The following is a 13,064-nucleotide window of genomic DNA, read 5'->3' on the forward strand; positions in this document are numbered from 1 at the left end:
ACAAAAATGATAAAAACAAGTTGAGGCAGAGAGATACTGGTTTCACAAGTATTCTGAATTATCTAAGTTTAGGCTTAACAAACTGACTGTTTTTAACCAAGACCCAAATAAGCAATGTAATATAATTGTGTTCAATGAAGGCTGCTTGTAGAGCTTATGACAATGAGTTCCTTATGTACCACAGTACCCAAGACTCAAGTTGTAGGATGAACTTTTAAAAATGTAACTGAAAACTAAGCAAGACTTTCAGAAGTGAGACAGGAGACTTTGTTTTGTCTAATGTCTTTACCCATTGAAAGCATTTTTAATACCCCTCATAGATGGAAAATTAGCAGCAGCAACAACAACAAAAAACTACAAACCAGACTCAGGATTTGAACACCTGGTTTATTGGGGGAAGCTGGAAATGAAAACCACAATTGCCGTTGCTGCAACTTAAAAAATAGTGATCTGCTGTATAAAACAAGCTAGTTTCCATAACGTAAGTACAAATGATAAAAACACTACTAATAACAGCCCATCCAGTGTCTATGCAGAACTCATTCCTGAATTCTCCAGTTGTGTGTATCATATCAGACATTTTAAGGAAGACCAGGTTTTTCATTCTATTTAGGTTTCTGTTACAATTAAAATCTATCCCAACTGATCCTCAGCAGGGCCCAGCGGAGGCTGAGCTGAGGAACTGACATTTCTTCTCCGCAGGATGTTTGAAGGACCTTGCTGTTACAGTGATCCCCTCCGATGCCTTCCTACCCAACCTCATCTCATCCACCCATCAGGATGAACCAGCCCTAGTCCATCTTCCCATCCGGTCTGTGCTGGTTCTGAACATATAGACATGAAACTGTACAGATTTAATATGGCTTCTTCCCACACCCTACCCCCCTAAACTGCAGTCAAAGAGGGAACTTCGCTATAGCAGTTCAGCGGTGACAGCGGCCTGACTATCGTAACTTGCTTTGACCGTATTAGAACACTTTCCCGCACATCAGCGCGAGTCAACAAAAAGCGTAGGGAGAAGGCCATTGTTCAAAACACTAACCAGCAAGCCTCACCAGCGATGCTCATTTAGGAAAATCTAAATTTAGCCTTAGAGTCATCAGTCTGCTTCTCCACGTAACTGAAAACTCAAAAAAGTCTGTTGTGTTCTTTGCATTAATTTTTCAGGGAATTTGATCATTGAAATTAGCTCTTAGTAGAAACAATCCATTCTAACTTGAAAAACAAAAGCTTCCATCTCGTTTCCATTTTATTAGTTTCGCACACATGCTCTTTAACAAATGCAGCCTAATGATATAGATGTGATACAAGAAGAATTAGTACATAACTAGCAAACAGAAACAAGTCTTTTTTAACTTCACAAGACACACACAGGACATGAAACTTAACATGATTTACGAAGCATTTTCTTTAGTATTTATTCCAGCATTTCTGATCACATGAACACTGCCCAAACGTAGGTTCCTTGTGACTCAGGGGACAGTTTCCTCCTCGGGACCCATCTTGCAGCAGGGCTTCTCTTGGGGTCTCTCTCTGACATTAGGCAGATGTGTAGAAGTACCTGGGCTTGGCATTGCCTAGCAGGTCATCCTCGTAGTTGGGGAGGCAGCAGAAGAAGAAGGAACAGCCAATCAAGATGATGGTGGCCGCCCATCCGAAGCCATAGGCCCAGTTGTAGATGTAATTGACAGCAGGGTTACTATGGAGGTCAAAGGTCTGTGTGTACTTCACTGGATAGATTACCAGGGAGATGATCTGGAATACAGCTAAAGGGAAGGAAAAATGAGCTCAGAGTACGAAGGTACAAATGACTAAATACGCGAATGGTGCACAATGTGCAAGTTAGTGTTTGTCAACTCCCCCCAAGCCACAATCTCCAAGGGAGGAGGAAACCTCAGCTCGAGAAACGCCTTCATCCCACCAGCCTGTGAGCATGTCAGTGAGGCACTTTCTTCATTAATGATTGGTGAGGAAAGGTGCAGCCCACTGTGGGTCATGCCACCCATGGTCAGGTGGTCTTGGGTTGTGTAAAGAAAGTTGAGCACTGAGCAAGCCAGTAGGCAGCGTTCCTCCATGATTCCTGCTTTAGATTCCTGCCTCCGGTTCCTGTCTGAACTCCTGCTCTGGTTTCCCTTCCTGATCAAGTATAACTTTTAAAACCCTTTCCTCGTCAGGTTGGTTTTGGTCGTGGTATTTACCACACAGTAATAATACCCAGTTCACCAAGTTTCTCCCTTTAATAATAGTCCCCCTATAAGGATGCTTAGCGATTAGAGGAATCTGCTAATCATGAGCCAAACCAGGAATGTCAGAGATCCCTGGAACCCATAGTGTCATGCACACACACACACCAGGTAGAAAACAAGCAGGAGATCTTGCTTCATGATGCTGAGCATCTAACTGGATGAAACCGTTCCTTGCCCGCATCATTGTTCTGCCATCTTAAGTCCTCTCTAGAGCACCAGATAGACATTAAAGTGGTTTCCTATTCACCCTCCCTTCCTCCTCCTTCTCTCCCCTCCCTTTCTTTCCTTCTTTCCCACTTTCCCTCCCTTCCTCCCTCTCACATGTGGCACTAACATTATTCTCTTGGTGCATGCTTGATTTTATGGGAGCTATATAGTCATAGAACTTCTGGCCTGCTTCCAACCCTGGCTACATAAATTGTCTCTCCCAGTTCATGGCTGAAGTTCTGCCCTGGCTTCCCTCTGGTCCTTAATTGGTATCTTGAGAAATAAGCTATGGCCTGATTTATCCTATCAACCAACACCTTCTTTGGTCTTAGTTTCTTTAGTTTCTCGATTTTATTTTATTTTTGTAGATGCTTTGCCTGCATGTATGGTGTCGTGGAAAGCAGAAGGAGGCATTGGATCCTCTGACACTGGAGCTACAGAAGGTTGCGATCCAACATGAGGGCACTGAGAATTGAACCTCTGTTCTCTGGAAGAGGAGCCAGTGCTCTTAACAGCTGAGCCATCTCTCCAGGGACTCAACTTCACTTCTGAATCTATCTGGGAGCTGGGATCACGTCACTTTGACAGGCATTTGCCAGAAACTTCATATAGTCTTTACTCCTAAATCCCAGGACCTTACATTCTGTTAATAAATGTGTGCCCTAAGTTCTACATGCCCGCATCACTCCGTGTCCTCACTTCTGCTGGAGTCAGGTCCCCGGCACAGGCTTTGTGCTACAGATTCTAGGTCTAGCCCCTCGCTATCGTACCGTATCACAAATCCTTCAAAAAGTAAAGTAGGTCAGGGACGTTCAGTCCCTTCAGCATGGAGCTCACAGGAAGCCAGGCTAGCAACCACCCTGAAGGTTACTGTACTTCCAAGACAGACACAGCCCTGGTCTCCAGGGTTGGTTTTAGCAGATAGGGATACTTAAGAGAGAGAAACATACAGCGGGTAACTCTGGTCATTTGAATCCAGATAACAGAATACTATCTGAGACACAGAGGGAAAGGGACTCGGATTCCCAACACACAGTTGTCCTCTGATACTTTTGCCTGCGGTGGGTGACTCATTTCTGAGGACAAATCAGAAAATATAACTGCCAGAGTTCTTCCATGAACATCCACAGAGATGGGCTCGAACATTCTCCCCACACCCACTGATTACAAATGAGGACCTGGTGCCTCTGTCTTACCAGCCAGGGCGAGGAGGCCTCCAATAACTCTCAGGAAAATGAGCATCTGGGGTCCACACAGGGCGAAGAAGGAGAGAATGAAGCAGATGACCAGGATGATGAAGCCGCAGAAGAGTGTAGCGGCAGCCGCTCGTCCCCACGCTGCAAGACAGAGTCACAGGCACTTGTTAGACAGACATGCCAACTCCCAAACTGCTAATCAAATCATCTGACCCCCAGCCCCAGGATAGAGTTCTGCAGGAGGGGAGGAATTTTCTTTTGCTTTCTGAAGGGGTTGGGAATATTTAAGTAACTCCACACTTCAAGGGAAAGTTGGGTGATTCACATGGAGAATATTAATAACTTGTTTTGTCCCCCCTAAATTTGGGGGCAAATGTTTACATCTCTAAAATGCAAATTCAGCTGCTTGGCACAGTTTCCACAGAAAGAGGTCAGTTTTCAAAGTTCACCCAGATCCACATACAACATGACCACATTCTTCATACTGAACAATTCAAGTTACACACTTTCAGAAATGCTTCCTCTTAAAGGATTATTATTTAGTCTATATTAACATCTCGCTTCATTCACAAGTTATTCCACAAGAGGTCTTCATCATTGACGTTGGTCTTAAAAAGAGTTGGGGTGAGTCCGAAACTGACTTTGAGTCCTGAAGGCCTACAGGGGCAGTACTAGACCCTGTGCTCTTCTGTAGGTACGGAAATAAGGAAATTCGCCAGTCAAGCACGAACCACTCAATAACTCCTATCCTTCAACTCACACTGACTCCTTGTCGCTTCACACACAACCTGGTGTCCAAAGCTAGCCATTAGCATTAGGATACGCATCAATTCCTCAGAGCAACTTCTGAAGGCTCAAGCCACCCTCGTTTCTAACTTAGAAATACTGGTAGACTCTAGAAGACAGGGTGCACACAGATAGCAAGTACTTAGTTGGCTTTCTAGCCTTCCTGAACCCACTACATACATTTTAAAAGTTGTGCATGATCCTGCGGTTGGCTGTTGGTTTTGTGTTGGCTGTACTATATCCAGAGAGCTATGCTACCAACATGACAAGTCCAGAAGAATATTTCCATCCTTTCCAAAGGAAACCACACACCATCTGTAGTCACCCCCATTCTGTCCCTCACTACCACCGTCCCAAGTTCTGGCAACCACCAAACTGTCTTCCTAATTTACATATGCTAGATAGTCCCCACTAATGGAAATTTACACTCTGTGACCTTGTGTGACTGACTTCTTTTACCAAACAAATTACTTTTTAAAGATGAGCCATTTTAAGCATGAATTAGCATTTCATTCTTGGTTGCGGCTGGGCGTTTTATTGTACTCGTAGCCAACGTTTTGCTTACCCTCTCATCTGGGCATGCTCTTATTTCACTCTTCATTGAATTTTAAAGGGGAGCTATGTGCCCCTTCCCTGGGTTCTACTTCTTGCTAGAATACAGCACAGCTAACAATACATTCACTATGTGTGCGTTATGCACGGCCATTTTGCTACTTGGAGTCAAACAATGGCTCAGGAAAAAGCAAGGGGTTTAGATGCAGCCAGAGGTCATGGATACTCTGCCTCTGCCAGCTAAGCATGTACCAGTCTCCTTATTTATGAAATCAGCCTAAAAATGCCTCCAAGTGCAAATAATTCTCTGGTAATCCCCCCCCCCTTGTCCAACAGGTCCTCTCCTATTCTCATAATATCTACCCAGAACCTCAGATTTTCACTGTGTTCCACACTTGCAAGGTTCTGTGTTATGCCAAGGTTCTGTGTCACCCAGCTTCCCACCCTTCTCTACTACTAACAAAAGTGGTCTAACTTCCCATTCACTCCCTCACCATCGGCTACATGGCCTGAAGGGCTTCCTCAGGTGCATGACTGATTGGGGCAGAACTCAAGAGAAGGAGAACAGACATTTTTATATGTCTTCTAATACCGTGTTTTCCTACAAATGACCCCTCAGCAGTGGGGATAGAGGGAGTGAGATGCCCTGTGATTGGACCCAGGTTGAGAGGTGCAGTTCTTACAGCTTCCCTCCAACTCTTGCTCTTCTTGTCAGATCAGTGAGAGATTTTAGGGCGAGGTTAGCACAATAATATTCTATTTCAAAAACACATGAATGAAGTCAAAGCCAAAATATAAAATTCAATATCTCTCTTCTCACTTTTGCCTTGTCCTTTGTGTAAGGGGATTTTTAAATGAGAAAGGGCTATGCTGTGGTAGACAACCCATTGTTTGGATAGTCTTAAGCATAGTCCATAGACAAGACTGCCATATTAAGCAATGGTGCTTATTAAAATACAGATTCCTATGCCTCCTTCCAGACCTCCTGGATCAGGGCTTGAAAGACAGGATCCAGGCAGCTCGATTGTTACTAACCTTGTGATTCTTCCATGGATGCCAAAGATTTGTGTAGTTCCTACACAACTGTAGGAATTAGCAGGACATTTCCATACACATGTATCCTTGACTTCTCACATTCGCCCTCACTATTCTGCTTTCTCCCTCCTTCCCTCCCTCCCTTCAAAGAGTCTCTAGTCCTTTCATGTAGTGTGTGTTTATGTCTATGTGTGGTGGTGGTGGTGGTGGCGGCGGTGGTGGTGGTGGTGGTGGTGGCAGGATCAATTCAAGACCCTGCACATGAGAAAAAGACATAATATTGTTTCAGATGACTAAGCTTTATTAAAATGGAGGCAATGCTACCCCCAAAGCTTGCAGGTTTCAGTATGTGACCTGATATCACGTAGTCTTTCTGTTTCTGTATTTATATACCTACTACCAACCCTTAAATTCAATAAACTCAATTGTTACATTCAGAAAAAGCAAGACATACTTCCCCTCTATGAAGTCAGGAAAGGCAACACATCTACACAAGCACACAGAGAATGCAAACACACAACAGCACAGCAGACAGCAGCATCTGATCTTAATAAGAACAGAAACATTTCTTAGCAAGACATGTATTTCAATAACTGAACTGCCACAATCATGAACTGTCTTGAAAGTTTAGTCAAATAAATTCTGTGGAATCTTGCCATATTCATTTTACCTGTTCATCCAAGGACAATTGGGGTAACACAGACAGGCTACTGCTGTGACTTGTTCCTCTGATATTTAACTGAAGTGTAGCTCACACTAAATTTCAGGGATGTGGAAAGAATTACTAGTAACCTAATGCACATATCCGACACCAACAGGTGAACACACACTTCAAATGGACCATCTGGGGCACTTTCCCTATTAAACCAATTAGTTAATGTCCTGCTTACTCCAAATGCTGAGTCTAAAGAAAATCAAACAGGAACATTGAGCAACATTTTCTCTTGAGAAAAGCCACTCTCGTTGCAGAACACGTAAAACCTGCTCCTTGCAGCATGGCAAAACCCACACTGAATCATTTAACTATCGTTTAGGCTGAAATCTTGGCATGGTTTTAAAGATCCTAGCTGATACAGGATAGACTTCTCTAAGCAAGGCAGCACACCTTCTGAGGTCAACAGCAATTTTATTTTGGAATGGAGAGGCCAGCCTTCCCAGGTCTGAGCGGGAGGATCAAGACCTAATGCTCTGTCTGAGAAGAGTGCTGCTGGGCAGAGGGGCTTCAGTAGCATGTTCTCACTGTATATAGCTTAGAAAAATCTAAAATACTTGTGTTCCAGGTACCTTTGCTCTCAGTTGCCTGGGAGCTTAACATATACAGATGTACACAAGTCTTTGGGAACTTGCTTCTATTTTGCATTATACAATGATCCAAATGACATCTCAGCTACCAACACTGAGGAGAAACAACCATCTTCAAAACGTGTCCTTCACCTCCCTCTTTCGTGATTTGTTGGCTCACACCAGCTCTTTGCAGACAGGGTTCACCTTTATCAGTTCTGAACAAGTCTGTCCTTCCTTATTATTTTGCACACCAAGCTTTACTACCCTTCCTAGTTGTGTGGACGTGATTGACTATCTGAAGCGCGAAGATGAAAGCAGGCAGGGCTCCAGAGAAAGTGTTTCTGGGTAGGAATTGCCTATTCGCTTTGTTTCCTCACAGGAAGAGCGATCTGCTGTTTCATAGATGGATTCTGTGCATGTCTTAAGTTTGTTTTCTAAGTACTACTTTGCAAAGTTTTTGCTATGAATGAAACTAAGGAAAAGGGAATATACTGATGACATTCCTAATCTGTAAGTGCTTTAGAAACTCACTAATTTCCCTTCCCACCTCCAAATTAGTGCATTCCATGGGCTTGGTATGTTCTTCATAGATTTTACATGTGGACCAAATAGATCCAAATAGTTGTGTGGTCCACCCCATTGCTCAAGACTTTGAGGGCACCAATGTGTCATCAAACTAAAGTGAGGTTCCTTTCTAGAACATATAAGTATATACTAGTACATACAAGTACATTCTAGAACATGCCTTCTTCAACCAGTAATATCAAAGGTCCTACCTAGAGGAGCAGAGTTATTAGCAGATATTTTCTGTACTGTTGCTGTGAGATTCTGTATGCCATTCACAGGCAGAAGTGAAATCTGGATATTTAAAAAATTAAAAGATCCTACAATAATTAAGTAAACACAGGTGAATATGACATAGAAAAATACTGTTTTGTATATTCAATGGGGAGATGAAGGCAATGGCATAGCTAGAGGAATAGCATCCACTTGGAAGCTTTTGCAACAACAGCCCAAACCTGCCCCGTTTCCCACTCCCAGGGAACTCGCTACACCACAGATTATCCATGTGGTAGGGTTGAGACACAGGACTCCAGTGAACTCCCAGGTCCTTCAGGTGCTGCTGATTTTAACACTGGAGGAGCAAAACTCCCTAGGACGATTAAGGACAGACCTACTAAATGCAGGTATATAGGACCAGGTCACCATCCTGCAGAAGTTCTGGAAGGCAATAAGGAATGGCTGGCCTTGTAGAGAAATGGCAGGAGAGCCATTGGCAAGGCATTACAGCTGCTGGCGAGTCCTTACACAGTTGACACTTTCTCCTGAATCCCAGCTGGGTGGTGACTAGTTACTACTGCATTTTTACAGAACTCCTGTAAGAATCGGGAAAGGACGCCCTATTGCAGCCAACAGACCTTCAAATATTTAAAATCTATTAGTTGAATGTCAGACAGCAAGAATGATGGGGGGCACATCTCTCAGTCATCATAGGAGAGTTACTTGTAACTAAGTAGTACTGTCCAAGGGTTAGAACTAAGTCCTCAAAAAGGAAGCTGCATGGCCGTTGGCATAAATGGCGGGGCTTTGGTGAAAACTGGAACTCCATCACTTTCATTCCTTTCTAATCCCACAGGTTCAGAAGTCTGTGTTTTTAGGGGCAGAAGCAAGGCACTGAGGTTCTCTAGGGTGCTACAGGAACAAACAGACAGTAAGGAGGCTAGCCTGTACCGTGGGTACTCAACACCTAGAGTTTGTACTTCAGTGTGCATTCTAAAGTTAGTCCATCAAAGGAGTGGGTGACCCTTCAATTTGCTGTTAAGAATGTGAGCAGATGTACATGCAGGCACTTGAAATCTATCTACTAGTCTAACATCGCAAAACAACAGCCACTTGCCTCCTACCCCTTCCCACCAGCAAACTCCCCCACCCCTCCCATCCCAACATGTTACCCACAACCTCTCCCACCCCATCATACCACCCCCAAAGCTGCAAGAGCATTTGTCTCAGAATGAAGGCTTTTCCAGTGAATTTAGCCTAATGTAAATGAGTGGTTTGAACTTATTTTTCTCACGCCTGTACTTTTAGGAATCAGGGCACTCAATGATCTTTAAAGAGTTCATCGGATAGTCTGATTCTCTGACTTGTGAAAAAGCGGTATCTAGGGAAAACACTGGGTGCACACTGAGGAATTCAAGGGAGAGCTTTGGTAAAACCGAGGCTCCATGCTCCGGAGTATAAATGGCAGACACAGCCCTTCCATCGCCCTTCCCCCTCTGATGCATAGCTCACCCCCATGTTCTCCACCCTGACAAGCCAGAGCTTGCCTGGATCTGAAGTCTGTGAGCTGAAGTTTAAAATACCTTCCTGTGGGAATATTCTCTACACTGGAAAAGAAGGACCAGCATTGCTTACTCGCTGAAGTTTTATCCTGAGTTTGGCTTACAGGAGAAGCTCGGATGATCATTTAATGGTAAATTTAGATTCTCATATTCTTCTTGATATAAACTGAAACATTCAAACAAGTATTTGCTAAGATAAATTCAATTTAGCTGCTGCTATCACACAAAAACATTCAGGGTCTAACTTGGCTTCTTTATTTATTTAAAAAAAGATGAAAAGACCTTGTAATCCACAATTCTTAAAATGTTAACAACAATAATAAAGACTAATATATTCTTTATATTAAAGACTAATATATTAATAATAATAATGTTATATATTCACATATCCCTAAGAAATCATTGGCCTTTATAAAGCATGCATATTCTTTAGTATTATTGTCAACATTGCCAAAAATAACCAGTCCTCACTACCAAAACAAAAGCCTTAATGTTATGACTATCACTTGGCAAAAAATGATTGTCAAACACTTTATAATGAAGGTTCTGCTTTGCTAATAGCTTCAAGTAAACAGTATTCCCTAGCATCACTAAGAATCATGTAGAGTGAGAGGCACATGATACTCAGTTCTATACCGATATGGCTTTAAACAGACCCATCCACCTTGCTCCTTGCCATACAAAACACAGCACTCATACCACTGTTGGAGGGTGTCCATTCCACACAGTGTGAGCTCCTGAAAGCATACTGTTGACAGCAAGGCCCCACTGACGCTTTCTGGAGATCTATAGAGTCCCGGCTGCCCAGATAACCACCTGAAAGTGTAGGACACACCATTCTTTTACAGTTGTGTAGTAAACTGGTCAGCAGTAAACAGACTGGGCAGAGTAATAATATTTAAACTCATCCCTGTCTATAAAGCGGAGATGGGGACATTGAAGATGGCTTCACACCTCCTGTCTCCTTCCACAGCCTGACAAGTAGGCCAGTCTTCCATTGGAGAAATGCATCTCAGTGTCTACCACAACAGGAGTACTTAATCACCTGTGCAAAGGTGACAGAAAAACTCTCAAGTGTTAAATCATTTTGACACATATCGCCTAGCAGTCAAAACCGGGCGCTGTATCATGAATGTCCTGATCAATTTTCCAAGATTCCTTTGGGAAACTGGGGTTGTGCAAGGCTGATTTCTAGAGTGAATTGAAACAAACTGAACACTGGATGGGTGCTTGCTTGTAGCGGAAAAAAAGTTACTGCTTCAGACTCACAGTTAAAAAAACAAGCTAGAACCAAAGCTCGCCTTTCCCCTTAGATTTACACATAGCACATCAGCCTGGGGTTAGAGCAGGCACACCCTAAAAGATGAGCTCACCCTATAAGGCAAGAAACATGGAACCGGCATTGTGTGTGTTTCACAAGAGGGCCCTGCAGGCCAAATCATGTCCTGGCAAGAATACCTGTCCTGCCTCTGCAAGCTGATTTCCATTACTGAGTACCCTTCGGGGCTGTAGCAGTCCTGGCATGAGCTATGCTCAACAGGGTCTATTTTAAAAACCTATACACACACCTCTCAAATCCTCTGAAAGTTTGAGTGCATTTTAAGATACAGTTAGGTTATTCCAGAACCTAAAAGATTTGTAGCAATAGGAAGTCCTGTAGGACAAACATTTGTGTCTGATTTTAGTGAGAGCCCAAGGTGAAAAGAAAGCAGGAACAGTGGCGGTCTCCTCGTGTTACCACCCGCCTCCCTTTCTGGGGAAGTTCCTCCCGAGAGAATACAGCTACAGCAGGCAGCTGATAAGGGGCCCAGAACCCAAGCCAAACAGCACCTGGGAAGCCCTGGGTGGGCCGCCACAGCAAAGGGGTCACGTTCTGGTGAAACTAGAAAATGAATAGGGATGAAAAGTAACTTGCTTTTGTTAGTTCAAAAGAATAAAACCGAATAGAAAAGCATTGGTTAAAGTAGCCCTTGCTCCCCACACACTGCCAGTCAGTCACTACTGTATCTACCCTAAACAAGAGGGACATCCACTTCTGGAAGAAAAATGCTTTTCTCCCAAGAACTACTACTGACTGTGTCAAGTGTTGGGACTTCCCCGGGGAGAGGCGAACTGGCAGAGGCGAACGGAGGCCACTGCGATGTGTTAAAACTGCCAACACCACTCCATTGGAGGGACGTGTTTACTTCTCTGATGCTAAATCAGATTCAGGGAAAGTTCCCTAACAACCAGACTTCAACAAGGCCACTCCCCAGAACAAGAGCAGACACGAACCAGCAAAGGTACTGAAGTATCTATTGAAATCACAACTGCTCCAACTTTGCCTGAAAGGACTTTCTCATGAGGAAAAAAAAAAAAGTTTAATTTAGATGAAGTGAAACAAATGAATTCACTCTGGCACGTTATTTTAGTATTTACTTTGCAATGGCTGTTAAGCTTGCGCAGGTAGGTAACTGACAAATCTTATTTTAAAATAAGTTGGATTAGCCTCTTTCAGGTCTGAGTCTGATTTGGATCACCTAAAACTGCTGCTTCATTTGGCTCAAGTCAGATTTTGGAGTTTGAGCCCTGAGCGGACTTCTGAAGCAGCCACTACCCCTGACCCCCTAATCAGACAGGCGCCAGCTGCAGTCACAGGTCCGTCTCCCAAGGGCTTCCTGGAGGCGGCGACCACTCACCATAATCCATGAGGCTCTGGCAGCCATCGTCGTAGGACCCGCTGCCGCCGCCCTCGTCCCAGCATCTCCACCAGAGCGAGGACGTCTGGAGGTGGGTGCTCGACTGTACCCAGCCGCGGCCGGACAACGCGATGATGTCGAAGGCGATGGCGCTGAGCAGCAACAGGGGCAGGATCCACCTGCAGCGCTCGCAGGCCAGGCCGCAGCGCAACATGTCGTCGGTGGCGGCGAGGAGCGGAGGAGCGAGGGGCACCGGTGGCGACGGCAGAGAGTGGCCCCCCGCGAGCGCGGACACCGCAACTAAAGGAAGAGGCGGCTCCCGCGAGGACGCGGCCAGGGGCTGGCGGCGGGGGCGCGGCGTGCGGGCCACACCTAGATTCCGGTGACTCAGAGCGCTCCGCCCCGACCTGCCGGGTCACCGGGACTGCGGAGCTCAGGCCAACCCAGGGCTCAGCGCCAGGGTGGGCGTGCCTGTCCCTCCCGCCGCCTGCAGTCCCACCCGATCGCCGCCAGCGCAGCACACACACCTGTGGACACTCCAGCGCCAGCCTGTGCTCTGCCCTAAGCTGTGTGCACAGATGGTGTGAGGAGCACTGACTGCTAAGGCCACACTTGAGCTCCAAGCACCCTGTCTGGGACACCCCAATGGCCTTGATGGGCCCTAAGGTGTAAGGACTTGGGCATTCAAACCTGGAAGCCTTGGTGCCTGGCTCCCACAGGCAGAGGCTGCGCTTCCTG

At 45.0% G+C, this 13,064-nt stretch overlaps 1 protein-coding gene across 1 annotated transcript; it reads right to left on the bottom strand.

Moving 5' to 3' along the window:
* Positions 1-367: 367 nt before the first annotated feature.
* On the bottom strand, positions 368-12,629 carry Perp (p53 apoptosis effector related to PMP22). The gene is made up of 3 exons (XM_048425314.3): positions 12,327-12,629; positions 3,650-3,790; positions 368-1,766 (listed from the first exon to the last, which is right to left on the bottom strand). Exons 1-3 carry the CDS (start codon positions 12,538-12,540, stop codon positions 1,540-1,542), a joined length of 582 nt encoding a protein of 193 aa, XP_048281271.1. The 5' UTR covers positions 12,541-12,629; the 3' UTR covers positions 368-1,539.
* Positions 12,630-13,064: the final 435 nt, after the last annotated feature.

This window comes from Myodes glareolus, chromosome 1 (genome assembly GCF_982192425.1).
Source record: "Myodes glareolus chromosome 1, mMyoGla1.1, whole genome shotgun sequence".
Lineage (NCBI taxonomy): Eukaryota > Metazoa > Chordata > Mammalia > Rodentia > Cricetidae > Myodes > Myodes glareolus.